The sequence below is a fragment of the Ruditapes philippinarum genome, unplaced genomic scaffold (assembly GCF_026571515.1).
Source record: "Ruditapes philippinarum isolate M1 unplaced genomic scaffold, ASM2657151v2 ctg2381_1_1_1_1, whole genome shotgun sequence".
Lineage (NCBI taxonomy): Eukaryota > Metazoa > Mollusca > Bivalvia > Venerida > Veneridae > Ruditapes > Ruditapes philippinarum.
Genome location: NW_026858840.1, coordinates 30,924 through 51,363, shown reverse-complemented (window position 1 = coordinate 51,363; position 20,440 = coordinate 30,924). Strand labels below are relative to the sequence as shown.

At 32.2% G+C, this 20,440-nt stretch overlaps 1 protein-coding gene across 1 annotated transcript in view; it reads left to right on the top strand.

Annotated features, from left to right (window-relative positions):
- Positions 1-6,485: 6,485 nt before the first annotated feature.
- LOC132754458 (uncharacterized) overlaps positions 6,486-20,440 on the top strand; it is a 30,215-nt gene continuing 16,260 nt past the window's right edge. Inside the window, exons 1-9 of the mRNA XM_060745086.1 lie at positions 6,486-6,730; positions 9,529-9,816; positions 12,914-13,041; positions 13,377-13,485; positions 16,751-16,867; positions 17,371-17,432; positions 18,135-18,284; positions 18,906-19,019; positions 20,019-20,202. Of these exons, the coding sequence (XP_060601069.1) occupies positions 9,678-9,816; positions 12,914-13,041; positions 13,377-13,485; positions 16,751-16,867; positions 17,371-17,432; positions 18,135-18,284; positions 18,906-19,019; positions 20,019-20,202 (1,003 nt within the window). The 5' untranslated portion in view covers positions 6,486-6,730; positions 9,529-9,677. The remainder of the gene's footprint in view (positions 6,731-9,528; positions 9,817-12,913; positions 13,042-13,376; positions 13,486-16,750; positions 16,868-17,370; positions 17,433-18,134; positions 18,285-18,905; positions 19,020-20,018; positions 20,203-20,440) is intronic.

Sequence of the window (20,440 nt, the reverse complement as noted above, 5' to 3'; positions counted from 1 at the left end):
ATGGTGGTCTCATGAAAAATGGTGCTTTTATAGCCTGTAATCCTGCAGTAACTAATGCCAACAATAATTTTACAAGAAAAGTGCATTTAAAGGGCCATAACTCTATTAGTAATAATTAGTAATATACTGAAGGCAAAGAAATTGAAAACTGATTACTGAAAATGTTACTTAACCAACTCCTAAACAACAACATTGAAATCGTTGAAAAGTAATAATGCAGAATAAAACAATACTTTATATATTAGTATTTCTGAATTTCAGTAGAAATGCAGAGAGACATGTGAGATTATTTCTGTCACGAACTGTCACATTACCTGGCCTATGAGACTTAAAAAATCTTGAAACAATTAAGACAATGCTCGTACAAACCATTACAATCAATTACATGTAGTTATAAAATGAGCAAAAGGAATCTAAACCGTTCAGTTCCTCAATAGAAAACTTTGATATATTAGCAGGAAATAGTAAACAAATGATCTTCAATGAATAAGTTTCACATTTTTAATGATTAAGAGTTTGGCATATTTAAATACCATACTGATTCTGCAACCTTGACATTGGTAAGATGTAGACTAATTTACTCATGATTCAATTAGATTCTATGAGCCGCGTCACGACAAAACCAACATAATGGGTTTGCGACCAGCATGGATCCAGACCAGCCTGCACATCCGCGCATTCTGATCAGGATCTATGCTGTTCGCTATTACTTTCTCTACTTGTTATAGAGTTTGTAAGCGAACAGCATGGATCCTGATCAGACTGCACGGATGTGCAGGTTGGTCTGGATTCATACTGGTCGCAAATGCATTATGTTGGTTTTGTCGGGACACAACTCGTATGATAATACAACTGTATACCACTTGATAATTGTTAAAAGATCCTAAGTAGATACAAGTGTTTTTGCCATGTGATCATAAGTAATAAGTCATGACCCCTGCTTGTGAGGTCACTGTAAGGAGGGCACTATAATTGTCTTATGAATAGTGAATGACTATTGAATGGTACTCAATTGTTTATAAACTGTCCTTAAATAACTGGTGCATTCCCATTGAGATTAAAGAAGATATAGTTGATAAACTTAAAAGCATTATTACTTTGATGGCGTAAGATCTATGCTTCTAGTTTAGAGCTTCGCTCAGAACACATAATTCCTGCCTGCTGCTAAATTTAAGCTTTTTGATAGTGATTCCCCCATTATATAGCAATGAATCATTCCAAATTCAAAGCCAGACAAGTCCATTATGTAAATTTAGTGGTGTTTTGTGTTAGTATGATGCAGAGATGATCTCTAACTCTTTGAGTCAAGAAGATATTTACTTGTATAGAGAATTTCAAGTAAGTTGCCTTAGTTTAACTATTACCTGCACATAAAAACATGAATTGTCAGAAGACCGGATATCATTATTCTGTATTCTGTTCTTATTACAATAAAAGTTAATTTTTTTCTCAGATATGTATTGATATGTTTTTCATTGACATATCATGTAACTGAAACTTGTTCATTGAATATTTGTGGTAAGGGATGATTTTATATGCCTCAAGCTGTTTCCAGGACCACACATGTCACTAATGTATATATATTATTTATAGTGTTCATTACCAGTCATAAAGGTCTAAGTAAAATATGTTTAATTTTATACAGACTGATACAAAAAGGAAATAAATATATCTATATTTTAGTGTGGTAGAGGCCTTTACTGAAGGACTTTGAAACCATTATATTTTCAAGCTAGACAATTTAAAGGGGCAAGGGGCTTCATAGAGGTCAAAAAGCCTAAAAGTGTAAAATGTGAAAATCTTACATATATCAATTAAGGCAATTAAAATGAAAAAAATATGAAAGAAAAGATGATAAAGAAATAAACTAAGAAAATAAATTGAAAATCAATATTTAGTGTGGTTCTTAATAGCTCGATTTGAGTTAATAGCTTAGTTAACGCTTTTCTTTTGGGTCATTGTACAAAGAAATGTTATTCTGGAAAAACGAGGAGAGAAGAATCATCTGAAGATCACAAGTTATTGGCATAGACCTGCATCAAATTAATTAAAAATCTCAACAAAAAATATTTCTAGTCCTGTCATGTAAAAAAAAACTCAGTAAAGTCTCTTTGAAAATAGTAGTGTAAAGATATACCATTTTATTGCAGTGCAGCGTCTGCCGTTATGTACCTTTATAATGGAATCCCTGAAATACTAATGGGACATTTCCTCATTTAAAGAAATTCTTTAACACACTCAGTAAAGTCAGAGTTGATTTAACAATAGATACAGTCATGTACATATACATGTAGCTATAAAAAAAATTCAAGACTAAGTGTGGATATACCTATTTTATCACTAAACAAGATTTTTTTACATATTCAATATTTTCAGATCAAATTTATTTCCATTATATATATACAAAAAAAGGTGCGCATAGAAAATATCTTTTTTGGGGAAAAGTTACTTCTCTCTGATTTTAATGTAATATTGTTTGAATTATAGTATTTTAATTTGTTTAAGATTGAATAGTGGATACTATTAACAAAGTTTGTTGTTATATTTTGCACTAAAATGATTTGTTATTATAAATATATTTTCTACTTTGGTAAGCTATGTATATATGGGATAGTTGCAATTATTGATGCAAAATATATAAGTTATTGCTAGAGGGCATTTTAATATGATTGATTATACGGAGTTATATCATATTTGTGTCCAGTGACACAAAATTTATGTTGAGATATTACATGTATTTACGTGTACATGTGTACTGTATAAACATGTATATACATGTACATGATTGTACAGAATTTAGAACAGAACAGAATATTTGTTATAATAAGCTGCACAGTGTCTAGCTTTCTTTGTTATATGTTGTGCATTTTTAGCTCGACTTTTCTATGAAAAGGGGAGCTATCCTACTCGCCCCGGCGTCGGCGTTGGCGTCGGCGTTGGCGTCACACCTTGGTTAAGTTTTTCGTACCACCCCACTTTATTTCAGAAGTATTACAAGTATGGCTTTGAAACTTACCATACTTGTTCACCATCATAACCTCCATCTACAGACAAGAGTACATAACTCTGTCAAGGTTTTTGACAGAATTATGGCCCTTTTTTGACTTAGAAAGTGTATTGAGCTTGGTTAAGTTTTTTGTACCACCTCACTTTATTTCAAAACCATTGGAGGTATTGCTTTGAAACTGACCATACTTGTTTACCATCACGACCTTCATCAACAGACAAGAGGACATAACTCTGTCAAGGTTTTTGACAGAATTATGCCCCTTTTTGACTTAGAAAATACATTGAATATGGGTAAAATCCACTTATTGCCTTAACCCTTTGAGATATTGCTTTGAAACTTTTAATGCTATTTCACATCATTACCCCCATCTGTACGCAAGAGAAGGTAACTCTGTCAAGGATTTGTTTTAAAAATTAAGGCCTTTTATCGACTTAGAATCTTGGTTAAGTTTTTAGTACCAGTCCACTTTTTGACTGAACTGTTTGAGATATTAATTTGAAAGTTGGAATACTTGTTTACAATCATGATTCCCAAACATGTCCAGGAGAAGGTAATTCTGTCAAAGATTTTATTTGAATTATGGCCCTTAAACATTTCAAACTTTGCTGCAGTGTTCAAGGGTATCACACAATTCAGTAAAATAATTCTTCACTAAATATCTTAATGCTCATGGCCATTGTTCACTTTAAAAATACAGAGATTCTTGTATTGCCTTTTACTGCAAAAACTTTTTTTATTGGCAAGCAATAAAAAAGTCGAGCGCGCTGTCTTACGGACAGCTCTTGTTGTAACATATTATAACAATATGTGTAGAATAAAAAAAATGCATTTAAATTATCAATATCAAAATGTATATTGTAAAAGTGATTTTGTGTGGGGTTTTGACATGTGGTGTTTTGTCCTACATTTGTCTATACCACCTAGAGCCAGGCTAGCATGAACATCCATACAAATCTGACATTGAAATCTTTACAGTGCTGTAATGGACTGTCAATATCTGATATTAACAGAAATGCTTTTAGGCGTGCTAGATTATTTTATATTTATAGCAGATGTTGATTAAAAAAGCAAAGTTCAGATGTAAAATGGATGGCATTTAGTTTAGAAATTTAGTGTTGATCGCAGCAATGCTTTATGCTTTTTATGCTTGATAATGCTCAGTGTTTCACAAAATTGCTTCTGTATTTTTTTTTTCGAAGTTCTTCGTTAACAAATGTCAAGTACTAAATGTTTACTGTCATTATAGGTATTAACAAGAATGGTAGCTTAATTTGTTCATGATATTTGTAACTTAGTTATGTTATTTTTTCTATATCTGTAATAGCACAGATTGGTTGCCATGTACATGTTATCGACTGATTTTATGTTACTTAATAAAGAAATATATAAAATTTATATTGTAATTGTATATTATTTTAAACAATGGTTTAAAGGCCTGTATACGAATTATTGAAGAAATTGAACATTGCCATGGTATATAAATTAATATGATTGAAGTTTGTGTAGAAAGAGCCAGTTTCCAAGGCATTTCTGGAATTAATGTTTATTTAGGCTTAAACACACACATACCAGTAATACACTGTTAAACATACATGCACTAGAATAATATCGCTAGCAATAGTAAAAATCGTCAGAAAGAAATTCTTAGGATAACAGGTGTTCTTGAACTTAAGGCTCAAGAATAAATTTACCTCTTTGTATTGTTTTATTCCAATTAATGTAAAATGAAAATTGCAATATTTCGAGGCATGAACACTCTATAACATTTAGGGAAACTTGCAGGTTTTAGAAGAAACTTAACCTTTTGTAAGAACAAAATTTCTATACTCGTAATAACTCCCAGGACCATGTGACACTAGCTCCAAAAGTATTATTATTACCCCCATTTAATGGCTATTTTCTACTAGAACTGTTGATCAGTTCTTTGCAAGGCAAACAATGCTGCGAAAAAAAATTGTATCATAAGTGAACATTTCCAAGAAAATAAAAAACCAATTTGGTTTGATTTTTTTGTTGTTGTTGTTTTGTAAAGATCACAAAAATACTAATGAAAGTCTATCAAATTTTCTGTAAGATAACTAGTTGAGACTGGTTACTATAATTTTTGAAAAATAAAATGATTTAAACAGGTTGATACTTGCAAAATATGGTTAAAACAATAAAAGACAGTTAGGCCTATATGTTTGACTTCAATAAAACAAAGAATAAGCATTAAATTTCCAAACTTACAAAATGTATTTTATCGATTAAATATATTGGTGTTGTTTTTTTTTGCAGCATTACTATAGAAACACCTAATAATATATTTTCTTTTTTTTTGGAGATATTTTAAATAAATAAATAGTTTTTCAATATGTAGGTACTATTAAAAATAAATATTACCAAAGATCAATAAAAGTTATGAAATAGTTGCTGTATAAACATTTTTAAAATTCCTAGAATTTTCATTTTAATTTTTAATAATGCAATATCTTTTCAAATAATCACCTAGATCTTAAAGCTCTTTTTGATAAATTAATAAAAAATTGATCAGATAAAAGAATGACATTTTTCACAGCCCAGAATGCAAGAGACATCCTGTCTGACAGTTTTTATCCCTTAATTAATGTGCTTGATTGACATCTCAATTGTCCACACTTGATTCTTATCATTGAATAAAAGATAAAATATCATGCCTATTGCCACATTGAACCATAATTGAAAAGAAAATATGTTTTAATTGTTATAAATGGTTCATTGCAGATCTTTGTCATTTCCTGTGACAGCTTGGGGCATTTTGGTAAGTCTGTGGTGTCAAAATGTCACAACCTGTATAAAAACCAACAACAGTATGTCAAAGGTCATCACATGTGCTCTGGACATTAGTTGGATAGTATTAAAAATTATGATTCTTGTGAAATGTATTAATTCATCTTTAAGTAACATAACTAAAAGGTTAAATTTTTAGATCTTCGAAAAAAGTTGAATCATAATTAAAATTTAAATTTTGTTACAGAAAAATGATTAATACAATAAAGTCATGATACATTAAATGCACCTGTGGGATTCTATAAGATTTGTGAACTTCAGAATGGATTATTTGAAAGGTTGTTGTTGCTGCCTGGTATCTGCTATGTGCATGTTTCATATTCTAACACAAGCACTAGTGCATGCTGGGAAGTAATGACGGTCTTGCACATCATGTTTTGAACTGGAAGACCTAAGGAACCCCATCTATGAAAGGAAAATGGACATGGAATATGACTGTATATATGACCCTAAATTTACCAGTATCATCTGTGTGCTAGCCTGTATTCAAGGAGCAAGCACTAAATGATGCTGGTGTAAAAAGGGTTAAGTTCATCAATAATGTCTATCGAACATGTTCTGTGCAGCCGACAAAAATCGATTCGATTAAATAAAAAAATTAAAAAAAAAAAAAATTGCGCGACGTGATCGACTGCCCAACGTGTTTGTTTACTTCTGTATTATCATTCATATTCGCGACTGCATGTCACAAGACCAGATTGAACGATAATTCAGGTTGACGAGTAGGTTCTTCACTTAGGAAATATGACGAGGAGTCATAGATCAAGTTATTTTCCTTTATAAGTAACTGCTGTGTTAACTTTATTTAAAAGTAAGAATTGCCGGAATAAAATTACAGTAAAATAAGTATCGCCTATCGGCTTAGCACTGGATTCACGATATTTTCACAAGCACTGACAGCACCTGTGACAGGTATGTTATGCGACTTTTAAATACATTTCAAAACTGAAACATGATTAAACAACTTATAAATGACATGTTTAAGTTGTTTTTAAATTCTGGGTACTGGTTGGGGACCACCAAAACCGGACAACCACCAAACCCGGACGGCCCCAAAAATGCTTAATTTAGTATTTTCTTTGTTCAGTGGTTGTCAGTCACTTTTTTATCAACAATAAGTGCATGTTTCTTTTAAAATTAAGTAAATGAATTTATTTCAACCTCCGTAAAGGTAATATTTTAATGTCTATTTCAAGAATGTTAACGTTGAAATTCGGGGGTCAAGAAAGCAATGCCTGACCTCATATACCAGCTATAATCATTTGCATAATGAATAATAGAAAATCCAAAACTTCAGCATTTGTTGCTGACATATTGTATATCATGTTACAAATCAAAAATCAAAACACCCAGGCTTTTATCTGAATTAAATCACATCATGTACATATCTGTCCGGACACATGGTACTGTAGTGTAGACAATTTAGGTAATTTTGATACCCTCCTTGTCGAGCCTCAGATATAAGTGTAAATACAATCAGAAATAAACAAACTAGTTTATTAGTTAGGAGAAGAACCTAGCTGAACTGTGTCAAATTTTTTGGTCTCTAGGTTAAAAATTATGAAATCTGTACGGAAAAATGTTCCAAAAGTGTTCGGTTGATGGTCTCCGACCAGTAGAGCTCTGCACAATTTAAAAATGTCAAACCAAGTTATAATGTTCAATTATTTGTACATGTATGTTGTGAGATGATCTAGCTTTTGACCTCCAGTTGTGGTAAGTACAGAAAGAATAAAAGTTAGGTTGGTTGAATTGAAAATTGAATTAATTAAATTAAAACGTCACAAGATGTGCGAATACATAATGCATATCTACCAGATAGAGCATTTTAACAGTGTTAAAATTGCAATGGTTCAACTAATAACTTAAATAAGACAGAGATGTTTTGAACGGTTTGATAGTAGGAAAAAAACATGTATTAAATGGTTTAAACTGTTAGCAAGGAGTCATAGATCAAGTTCATAAACCGTTCACACTTTATTATAGGCTATTAAACTTGTTAAATTTTCTTGTGAAGAATACAATCTTTTATATTCAGCGTTACAGTAGAGCTTAGTTCTGGCTTCCAAAACTTTATAAGCCGCTTTTTAACATTTTTGTTTTTCATCAGATGCGGCATTAGGTTCTCTACCTATTTTTAATATGCATTTGTTTAATAAATGGGTAAGTTGATTTGAAATCGATACCAACAATATTTTCAATAATTACTATTAAAATAATAAAAATATAATAACATGAAATTCTGAATATTACAAATTTTGGGGAGAATTGTCAGGGGAGGAAACTGTTTTGAGTTTTGGAGAGATATGGTTGGAGGGGGGGGGGGGGCAAAGAGGGTGTGAGGGAACACCTGGTAAAGGCGAGAATAGACTAGATGTAAATATAAACTATTGATAATGCTTAATTTAAGTTGAAACATATATTTTATTCAACATAACATTTAACATGAATACATTTTGGATTGGGCAGAAAGCTATTAAGCTTATACCTAATTTTAATTTTAATTATTATTATAATATGCTCTGTCTTAAAATTACCATGCTTTATCACATTTGTAAAGGAAAGAATTAATAAAAACAACATTATGTCTGAAATAAAGCCAAAATAAGGCATTTACATTCTCTGTAAAATAATTTAAGGCAGGATACTGGGACATACCAACCAAGCACTATTCCAAGATATAACTGTCATTAAGGTAATCTGACATAAAAAAAAATGGTAATTTAACTAAGTACTAAAAATTGTGATATATACAAAAAAAATTCATGGGAACAATATTTCCTTTTCATGCATCATAATAACACTTGTTTTAATAGTTAATAAGATAATCAAGATTAAAATACTCGAAGTTTCCTTTACATTTATGACAAAAGAAGATGAAGATTTAAAAGACATAGTATGACTGTCACCAACAGTAACAGACTGCATAATTTATAAATTTCTCCAGCTTAATCTGAACCATGGTTTCCCTAATGCATTAAAATGTGACTTTCAAAATAGACTGGTACAAAGAAAAAGTTATTTTTGTCCCAGATATAAGACATTTTGTAGTTCTGAACTTAATGCTCTTAACTGTCCTGCATGATCATAGGAAAGTGCTGATCAACATTGATCCTAATGTGTGTTAAGCAGATAATTGATTTACATTATTGACTGATAATTATACCATATGTTGTAAAGCGCGGCAACTTATTTAAAGTGCATGGCTTGATGATCAAGGGAGATAACATTTGTAGAAATCGATAGGATTCATCAGTATGAATGTAACACACTTTACCGTGTGAAGGTTAAACATTATGTAATTTGAGAGTATAAAAACATGGTAAAGAATGAAACAGTCACTTCTGTTATGTAAGTGAACAAATGATGCACACATATTTGACAAAAGTTTTATCACCATTTACTCACGTGATAAGATATATATGATAAACTTTAAATTTGATAAACTTTCAATATTGTTATCATTAATCATGTGTTGAAATTATGTTCATGAAAGGTTTAAAAATATTGTAATTAAAGGTGTACGCTATATATTATATGTGAAGTTGGTTGAAATAATTATTTGAAAAAAAAATTATCAAGTAAACTTAAAGTTGTACATATAAAATTATATAAAGGATTAAAAAAAGTAAGAATTTTATCAGTGTTTTTCAGTATTGTATCATCAAATGTAGATATTTTTAGTGGTAATTCTTTTTTTCCATTTTCAGAGTGGTTTTAAAGTTACAATGTATGCAGTGAGTGAATGGAATGTAGTAATTCTTTAAAATTACAAGATTGACGAAAATAAATTTGGATGCTGTAGAATTACCTATCTTAGATTATATTTATATAAAATTATATCGCCAAAGTGCTAAATATGGATGAAGGTATCCAAACAGAAACAACCAGGACTCCGGACTCGTATCAAAGACAAGACGAGGGAACTATGACCTCACAAGGACCAGATCTTCTTGCTCAAGGTCATTTAAGGAAGCGATTGGTCAGTGAACATAAATGTAAGATATTTATATTGTGTAAATGTTTTTATTTTTGTTACATTGTACATATATTTGATTGGTAGACAGTTAAGGTTTTACATTGCTGTCGGTCTTACATAACTTCTTATAAGAACAATTATTCATTATTTATCATTATTAACGTACATGTGATAAGAAAAATATCTGCTGAAGTTTTGGCTATTATCTTTTTCAAGGTTAAAATATTGGCTATTATTTTAACAAAGCCAGTGTGAGCCCTGCAAATGAAGATCTTTAGTAAATAAAATGAACAGGGGCATAATAAAAGATCATCAAGAACATGGATGAATGAATATTATTATTATTAAAATATCAAGTTCAATTTCTAGAAAATGTTTAAAAGAACTAAATTTAAGATTAAATCTTAGAATCTTCACAAGGAAGGCCTTAAAATTATCTTTGTTTTCCTCCCTGTGACCCGTTTTATGTGTTCCCAGTTGGAACTCATGCCTGTTAGCATGGGGTAGGTAATATGTACTGCAGGTTTAAAAAAATATTTTTTATCCAAAATATTTTTTTTACTGAAAACTTATTTATGATTTATAGGAATTTCAGAAATTATGAATGCTTAACATCTGCTTAGTCTAAATTATATAGAATCATAGTTTCAGTTTAAGTATTTTTCAAAATTAAAGATTGAAACTGATATAAAAATATGTATTGCATTGTCAGACCCTGCTTTTATTTTTATTAAAAATAAAATTTTTGTTTGGTAATGGTAGCTTGGTGTTGGGTGGGGAAGACAAATAATATTTTATTTTTGGCATAATTTTGGGAATTTTCAAGTTTAAATTGGGAACTTTCCATTATACTGTCTCTATATGCAATACCAAAAAAATCACCAAAGGGTTATGTTCTGAGACAAGGTTTGGTTTTAAGTTCAAGATCAAAATAAGGTCAAATTATGGGACGGTTACTTTAACAATGTTCTAGAATCTACAACAGACTTATAAATTATATATGTATCACCATGATATATTCATAAGCATGTATCTAGTACCTATAACATTATGATCAGCAATATCAAATTATGAATAAGTACAGTAACTTATGATTCCTCATTGACCAAACTTGCATACTCTGCTAGATCTGTGCATATCATATAATATATGTATACATAAATGTATGTGAAGGTTCCTAAAATAAGAATGAGATATTGATATATTTAAAAAAATTGTAAGGTAAACTATTTTTAGAACAATATTTTAACTTCAAAAAATCTTGTTTTTATTCTTTTGAATTCAGGTACCATTGAGTGAGGTATCATTTATGACGGGCAAATTTTTGGTACAAATTGGCAATCTTTGTTTGTTCAATAAGAATACCTCAATTTGAAAATTTCTGTCTGTTTATTTCACATGTTTTGTCTTCAACAGTATTTATTTAACTATTTACTTATTCATTTAAACATTGTGTCTGTTTGCAAAAAACAACATGCACTCATTGAAAAGTAGACTCACAACTAAGTTAGTAATGCTATTAAGAAAAATATAAATGTTTTAAACATGTACAGTCGATGGTGCCTCTACCCTCTTTTGGGTGTCATTTAATCTTTTCTTATTTGCATCCATACTCCTTTAGCACCTAATAGGATATGTAACTGTTACTTCCAATGCAAGAAAATGAATGACAGTGAAACATTCGACCACTGTGCAAGAGAGTAATAAGCAACTATTGCATAATTAAAACACTTATGAAATAATCTAATTCATTTGTTGATGATGTCATTGTTGCCATCAGCTGACTGTTCTATATAATTTATGTTAATGATGCTGAATAAACATTTAAGAGTGAAATGAAATATTTTTTTACTGAACTTTCATTTCTTATTGTGTCTGTTTATGTCATCTTCATGTGATAATTAAGACAATATATATTTCAGCTGATTAATCCAAATTGCAGTGTTTCCTGTGATAAACCCTAAGTGCAGTATTAACACTTAGCGCAACCAATAATTTACCCTTTAAAGTGCAATATAATAACCATTTAATACTCTAATGAGCTCCTAGTGCAGCACAGAATGTATTATGAACAATAATTTACCCTAGTTGAAACATTTCAAATGATTAAAGGCTCACTGCGGTATTTCGACGAGTTAAGTTTATTGCAAAAATGTTTAGTGATTGCTCTTTAATGAATTTTCTCTAAAGATTGACCTTAAGTGTACTATTTCCAATGATTACTCATTAGTTCAGTATTTCCAGTGTTTAACCTGTTGTGCATTATGTGTTATACCCTTAATGAAGTATTTTAAATAACTTTCCTTCCTATAATGCAGTATTACAAAAGATAAACTCAGTACTGAGTGCAGTTCTATCAGCAAAAAACCCTTGTAGTATTTCTAGTGACAAACCTATGATACAGGATTTCCAATGATTAATCCTTAGTGCAGGATTTCCAATAATTAACCCTTAGTGTAGGATTTCCAAATAATTAATACATAGTGTAGCATTTCCAATGATTAATCCTTAGTGTAGGATTTCCAATGATTAATCCTTAATGCAGGATTTCCAATGATTAATCCTCAATGCAGGATTTCCAATGATTAATCCTTAGTGCATTATTTCCAATGATTAACCCTTAGTATCATATTTCCAATGGCCAATGATTAACATTTAAAGCAGGATTTCCAATGATTAACTTTTAATGAGAATTTCCAATAATTAAACACTGGGACAATATATCCAATGGCTTAGTTTGATACAGATTTTCCAATGATTTCCTTTAGTGATCAACCATTATTGCAATATGTCCAATGGCTTAATTTTATTGCAGTATTTCCAATGATTAACCATTATTGCAGTGTGCTTTAGTGCAATATACCAATGATTAATCTTTAATAAGGATTTCCAATGATAAACCATTAGGGCAATATGTCCAATGGCTAAGCTTTCAATTATTCTAATGATTCACTATCATAATGCCTTGTATAAAAAATAGATAATAGTTCCTTATTTCAAGGAGGGCAGATATATTATACACATTTTGCAAATTGCTGTGTGTGGATTAACTTACTATTTTTCAAATGCTTATAATTTTTCATTAGGCATGATTTTCCTATCATTTTCTGTTACAGTGGAGAGATCTGGGGCACACAGTCTTAGAGGGGAGTCATTGGAAGACGAAACAGGGTTTGAACATAACTGTGTTGTCATACATCCAGAAAATGCTATTGAGGCCCACAGAATGGACAATAACTTTAAAGTAATCTTAACTTACATCTTATTTATTCAAATAATGCTTAAATTTGAAAAAGATGTGTTTAATGATTTCATGATGGTACAGACGAAACAGTATTTCCACTAATAAGAACAATTTTGGATACATCGATGGACCGGTGCAAAATGGACATTACTCCTTCATTATGTATTATGAGTTACAGCTGTTTCACACCAAACCATTGATAAATTCTGTATATACATAATTCTATATTTTCTTGGCTAATGTCATAACATTTGTCTGATTTCATCATGACCGTGCTTGTAAAAATAAGGTTTATGGTTGTTAAAAGTAGTTCATCAGAGATTGTTTTGTTCCAGTTTGGTTTCAAGAAGTGGAAAAGTCATGTGACCGCACGACCTCTGTCTGAGAGGTCAGACATTGTACAGGACCTATATGCAGATATCTCTGAGGCCAAACCAGTTGTTGGTACGGTAATGTATTAAATTCTGACATGTATTATCAACCCTTAACATGGTTGAACGGAAATTGATAACCATTTGTCATCAGTATAGAGCCAGGCCAGCCTGCTCGTTTGTGTAGTCTAGCCAGGCTCTATACTGTTGATGGTTCAGCTTTGGTTTCTTTAATACTGAAATATCTGAATTTTCTAATGGACTGTTGCAAGTGAAAAGCTGGGGAAAAATCCATAACAAAAATTCAGCAAGAATAGGGTAATCCCTAGTTTCAATGGGTAAATGCTAGAGGTACTATATTATATGCCTTGCTATTGTTAAGACAGGCTTGCCAGAAACTTCTTACAGTTTTACCATTGTTGAAAATTTTGCTGCTTTTAATTAAGAATTTCTATATGAACACCAGTATGCCTATATATGGACAGTCTCATATTAAATAGTGTGACAAGTACAGTATACAACTTCAGCATGAAAACTACCATAATACAATACTGGATAGTTACAGTATCAAAAACAGGCGATACAAAGTAAAGATATGTTTTAAGCTGATCTGAATTGAAGTCTGAAATTGATATCTTAGCTTTGTGATTTAGATTATAATAGGCAACACACAAGTTATGTTTTGTGTCCCACTTAAGAAAAAATATAAGAAGGTGGGCTCAGGCTTACTGAAACATGTAATATTGTAGTAGAATATTCTGTGTTAAATAATTGCCAGTTTTGAAGGACTGCAGAAGTATGACTTAGTATAAACAAATGGAAAAGCAAATGTTGCTAAATAAATTTGACATGAAATATTAGTTTAAGAAAAATATGTAGCTTGTAACAGCAGTAACTCAGGTGAGTGATAAAAAAGGGCCATCAGGATAGTATTTTCTTTTCTTATGTCAAGTTTTATAATGTTTATATCCTCAACAGAGTTTAAAGGAAAACCTTTCTCTCGAATCTTTTTTTGTGAGTATACTTCAATTATCCTTTTCCTTTATCGATTTCATACCCATATCAGAAGTAAATGATAAAGCAAATCAATGTTGAGCATACATTCCTTGTACAATGTTAACCCTCACCCCCTAGAACTGAAAGAAATTAACCTTTGGCACCAATAAAGAGCCAGGCCAGCATGCACATTTGTGCAGTCTGACCTTGATTTTATACTATTACCGTAGTACTGGTAACTTAAATCCAATACAGAAGTTCCATAGGTTATGGGTTAAATTAAATGGTACAATCAGTTTGTAAAATACTTCATTTGAACAGCCTGTACTCTGAACTGAGTACTTTTGTGGCATTTTTGTCTTTTTATATCAAATAATGCACATGAATACTTATGAATTTTATAAACATTCCTTTTTTATATATTTATCCTTATCCCATGTTTTATAGAGAAGGAAGAAGCACACTCCATGTAAGAGTGTATTCCGTGTTTAAATACCCTTGCACAATTTACCCTAAAAATTAGTTTTATTTTGACAAAAATGTAGATTTATTTGAAAGGTTTTCAGCAACTGATAAGTTAAGATTTAATGAAGTGAAGATTTCTATGATCAAAAGAAAATGGAAGAGAATGGGGTTGGAAGTTTATGTCAGTGGTTTCATTATTATTATTTGAATGAAGCTGGGCCAGTTCCTAAAAGTTACTAATATACAAAAGTTAATAATATACATGTACCCGCCAGAAATGAATAAAACAGAACATAACCAAAAGTAGCCGAGTGACTCATTTTATGAAGAAAACCACATTGATATGCTTTTTATGCCCCCACAATGTGGGAGCATATAGCGTTGCACTTGTCCGTCCGTCTGTCCGTCAGTCCGTACGTCCCGAAATCTTGTGAACGCAACTCCTCTTAAACCGGATGGCAGATTTTGCTTAAACTTACAGGGATGAACAACCTTAATGTGTAGATGGTAGTAAAGGAAGGAATTTTCGCTGCGACCAAATTTAACAGAATTATGGCCCTTTGTTGATTTTTTCACTAGATACTATGTAGAAATTTTGTGAACGCAACTCCTCTTAAACCGGATGGCAGATTTTGCTTAAACTTCCAGGGATTAACAACCTTAATGTGTAGATGGTAGTAAAGGAAGGAATTTTTGCTGCGACCAAATTTAACAGAATTATGGCCCTTTGTTGATTTTTAGTTTTCAACTTGTGGCACATGTAGTCCAAAAAATATTTGACCTAGAGTCATAAGATTGACAGAACAGTGGCTGTGGGGGCATCCGTGTCCTATGGACACATTTCTAGTTTGTCAAAGAAAACTAAAAGGGGGTTTTCTTGATATGTATGCAAGAAAGTGATTCTTCTGAATCCTGTTTTATATCATGTTTCAACTTATTTTCAGAATCATCTATTTGTTTTAATGCTATTAACAGTATCAGCTATATATGTTGTGATTCGATTTACTTTCAGTACTACATTTTTATGCCCCCACAGAGTGGGAGCATATAGCGTTGCACTTGTCCGTCCGAGTGTCCGTCCGTACGTCCGTCCGCACTCACAGGAGAGTAATTATGTGGCTAGAGGGACAATAGGTAACTGTTCTTTCTCTTTGATGCCATTCATTCCGTAATGCTTTTATGTGGCTATTTTCTTTTGTGTGGCTAAAAAGAACAATAGAGAGAACAATAGAGTAGCAACATAATTACTGTCCTGTGAGAACTTCCGTCCGTCCGTCCGTACGTCCCGAAATCTTGTGAACGCAACTCCTCTTAAACCGGATGGCAGATTTTGCTTAAACTTCCAGGGATGAACAACCTTAATGTGTAGATGGTAGTAAAGGAAGGAATTTTTGCTGCGACCAAATTTAACAGAATTATGGCCCTTTGTTGATTTTTTCACTATATACTATGTAGAAATTTTGTGAACGCAACTCCTCTTAAACCGGATGGCAGATTTTGCTTAAACCTCCAGGGATGAACAACCTTAATGTGTAGATGGTAGTGAAGGAAGGAATTTTTGCTGCGACCAAATTTAACAGAATTATGGCCCTTTAATGATTTTTAGTTTTTCAACTTGTGGCACATGTAGTCCAAAAAATATTTGACCTAGAGTCATAAGATTGACAGAACAGTGGCATGCGGGGGCAGCCGTGTCCTATGGACACATTTCTAGTTATGGTGTGTATCGATTTAGATCAACTATATATGTTTTGATGCTTTTTTCAGTATCAACTTTTTATGTTGTGAATCAATTTATAACAGTATTAACTATATATGTCATATTTTGATGTATTTTCAGTAGTAACTTTGTATGTTATGTTTTGATGTATTTTCAGTATCAACTATACGACCGACAAATATTCTGTATTTCCTGTTGGTTGGATGGTGGCTGGCTGTTGTTTATGTTATTGTTGCTTTTCTTATGGCAATCACCATCATTGGGAGATCTTATGGTAGGTAGAATCACATGCAGGGTACCAGGGTCTTTGATAGTCCTGAGTACCAGTATTTATCTTTTTATACCTGCCAAATTTGTTAGATGATCTTGTCCAGTGTTTGTCTTTGGAGCTGTCTTTTATCACTTTACAGATATGAAAGAGTTAGACAGCCAACAGTATAGAGCCTGGTCAGACTTCATAGTTGTGCACCCTGGCCTTGCTCTTTTCTGCTGGCAAAAACTGACTACATGTGTATTTTCGTTTTCAGCAATTTTTAAATATTGTTCTTATGTCAGCTCTACTCAAGCATATTTGAAGTACATTTGTATTTATTGACAACTGACCACTGTACTATGTATCTTCATAGCCTTCATTGGCAGTCCACCAGAGAGTCATTGGTCAGACGTGAGAATAATGGAGTGCACTGTCATTTCGATAGGACAGCTATTGTTATAAATTGAATAATGCTTTATTCAGGTTTTCAGAAATGGTTTGTTAAGAGTGTTTCTATATTTCAGCACCTTTTTGTTTGCGGATGGCAAGATATTTCTTATGGCCATTTGGGAAGTTTGTATACTTGGTAAGTGTATATGTATGTATGTATGCATTCATTTGACCATTGATCTGTTGAAATCAAAATTAGCCTTTGCCACCAGTATAGAGCCAGGTTAGCCTGCATATATTTGTAGTCTGACCAGGCTCTATACTGTTGGCAGCCCCATTTTTGTATTTTGGTATTTCTGAATCATCCCTTCAGAATTTGAAGCTTAGCAAATGCACTAAATGAAATGAGCTGTTAATGAATAAGACCTGTCAAGTTCAGAATTTCAGCAGTGATAATGTCTTGCGTCAATGCCAAGAATATGGGGCCTTATATTTATAAATCTGCAAAATATATTTTGAAGTGATAATAATATGTGTTTAAGTAAATCATGGCAAATGCACAAAATTTTGCTGAACAGTTAAAATCTACGTAAAATAGCAGCATAATAATGTGTTCTGACACATTTTATTTTGTTTATGTACAATATTTATGTTTGTTAAATAACAGAGACATTCTATGTTACAAGTCTTTGTGAATTGACCATAAAATCATGGAAATAATAATAATTTTACCATTTACAAATTGCATTATAGTATTTCATTTGAATCCATGTGATATAGCTTTATACACTTTGAACTTGTACCAGAAGTAATAATAATGTTTGCCTGAAGTCACTGTACAATAATTACATAGACTTATTAAATGTTAATATATAATGGGATTTATCTATTGTTGCAGACACATGTGTCACCAAATATAACCGATTTAGAATCTCACTATCATCAGAGACAGACGGACGGAGGATTGGAAGAAGAGACCAGTTTACTTAGATCTGAAACATTTGATGAGAGGAATTACCATACACCAGTCTGCAAGAGGTCATTCTGGGTAAAATATTTGTCAAATTTTTGTGAACCAGTCTGAACAGTGATTTAGGTTATTTCAATTCCATTGTGTAAGAAGCTATATAGGTCTATAGACACAATCTCCAACCAGTTCCTGGAACCAACCAGTACAAAGCAAGTGCTAAGTTTCTTGTTCAAGGAAACAAAATCTTGCCCCTGACAGAGTTTGAACTGGCACATAATTTATTTCAATTTGATTATGAAGAAAGCTATAGGTCTATAGACACACTCTTGAACCTATTCCTAGATACATCTGAAGTATAAAGCTATTAGTATAATGTTTCTTGCTCAAGGAAACAAAGGCTTGCCCATGACAGATTTTAAACTCAGGCAAACAGCTCAGCAATCCAAAGATTACTTGTCTGAATCATTAAGCCACTCGGCCTCAATGCCACTTGGAAGGTATTAAACAATATCTGTGTCTACCAATGAAAATCCTATAGTTTCACACTATTTTCCTATTTTATTTGGACTGAGCTTTGCAGTGTGTCAATATAAAATACATGTATGGTGTAAAGATGTAATTTAGAAGTTAATCTTCCCATCTTAATTTTTGAAGCATTTTGAAATTGTTATTTTGAACTAGGAAATGTTTTGTTTACAGATGTCAGTAAGAACATACCCATGGTTGATACTTGGAGCACCATTTTTGCTGATTGTTCATGGAATAGTAGCATTTTTGTCATGGTTCTTTGTTGTCACTATTCCCATTGCCAAGGTAACATAGCAATTTTGATTGAATTACTACATGTTATACAGTATCTAAAATCTAAAGAAAAAAATCTTTATTGTGAAGAGCAATGACATAACAGGATTTTACCATAACCCTGCTGACTTATCCCTTGCCTTGCTTAATTAACTCTTACCATGCTGAATTGACCCTTACCCTAACAAATTGACCTGTACCCTGTTTTATTGACCTTGACCCTGCTGGAATAACCCATACCCTGATGAATTTCCCCTTGGCCTGCCCTGCTGAACTGACCCTTACCCTTCTGAAATAACCCTTACCTTGCTGAATTAGCACATACTCTGCTATATTGACCTTTAACCTGCAGCATTGACCTTAAACCTGATATATTGACCCTTACCATGCTTGAATCACCCTTTCCATGTTGAATATACACTTACCCTGCTGTATTGCCCATGACCCTAATTAAATAACCCTTACCCTGCTGAATAATCCCATGCCTACCCTGCTGAATTTTTCCTTGCCCTGCTTAATTAATTTTACCCTGCAAATTTTGTCAGCCTGTTTAAAGCAGTATAGAACCAGACCAGTCTGCACAACTGTACAGTCTGAACTGGCCTGATCCTGTTGAATGATAACATGTATCTTTAAATTTTCATCTTAATATCCATGAAATTGATAATGAACATTTCCAAAATGGAAGCTAGACAAATTCATTTACAAAATTCATCTGCCTGAAGTAGTGTACATGTCCTTTGAATCTTGATCATTGCTTTAGTGAATTTAGGGATTTGAATATTAGAATATTTAAGTTGAGCAGCCAACAGTCTAATCAGATTTCACACACTTTTAGGCTGGCCTGGCTATATTCTTATAGCATACCGGTAGGTGTTTTATTTTTCCATTAATTCATGATTAATTCTGTAGAGAAAACATTGGTAAATCATAAATTATTTTTATTCTATCAGAACAATGTATAACAAAACCAAAACAATATATTTTGTAAATGTTGTCTATGTTTTTTAGGTGAACAGTAAAGCTATAACATATGTATTGTGGCTTCCCCCGGACAGAGTCAGTGTGGGCGACTCGGGAACTATGTCCCTGGATCCGAAGAAAATTCGTAGTGAAATCATCATGTATACACATCAGTCTGTCAATATTTATTACTACAAATACACTGTTGATGGGATGAACATTATTTTAGTCAGTATCCTTTTGTATAAAAATGTGAAAACATACTCTCACTTTTATATTGATTTTGGCCGTCTGTCCGTCCGTTTGTCCGTCCGTTCGTCTGTCCGAGCAAACATTTTGGGTTCAGGGGCTATGTAACAGTAAAGAGAACAAAAGAGAACAATAGGTTCATTCCGCGATCAAAGGGTTTATGGGCTAGTAGCCCTTAAGAAAACAAAGAAAATAGCCCCTAACCCCAAAATGTTGGAACG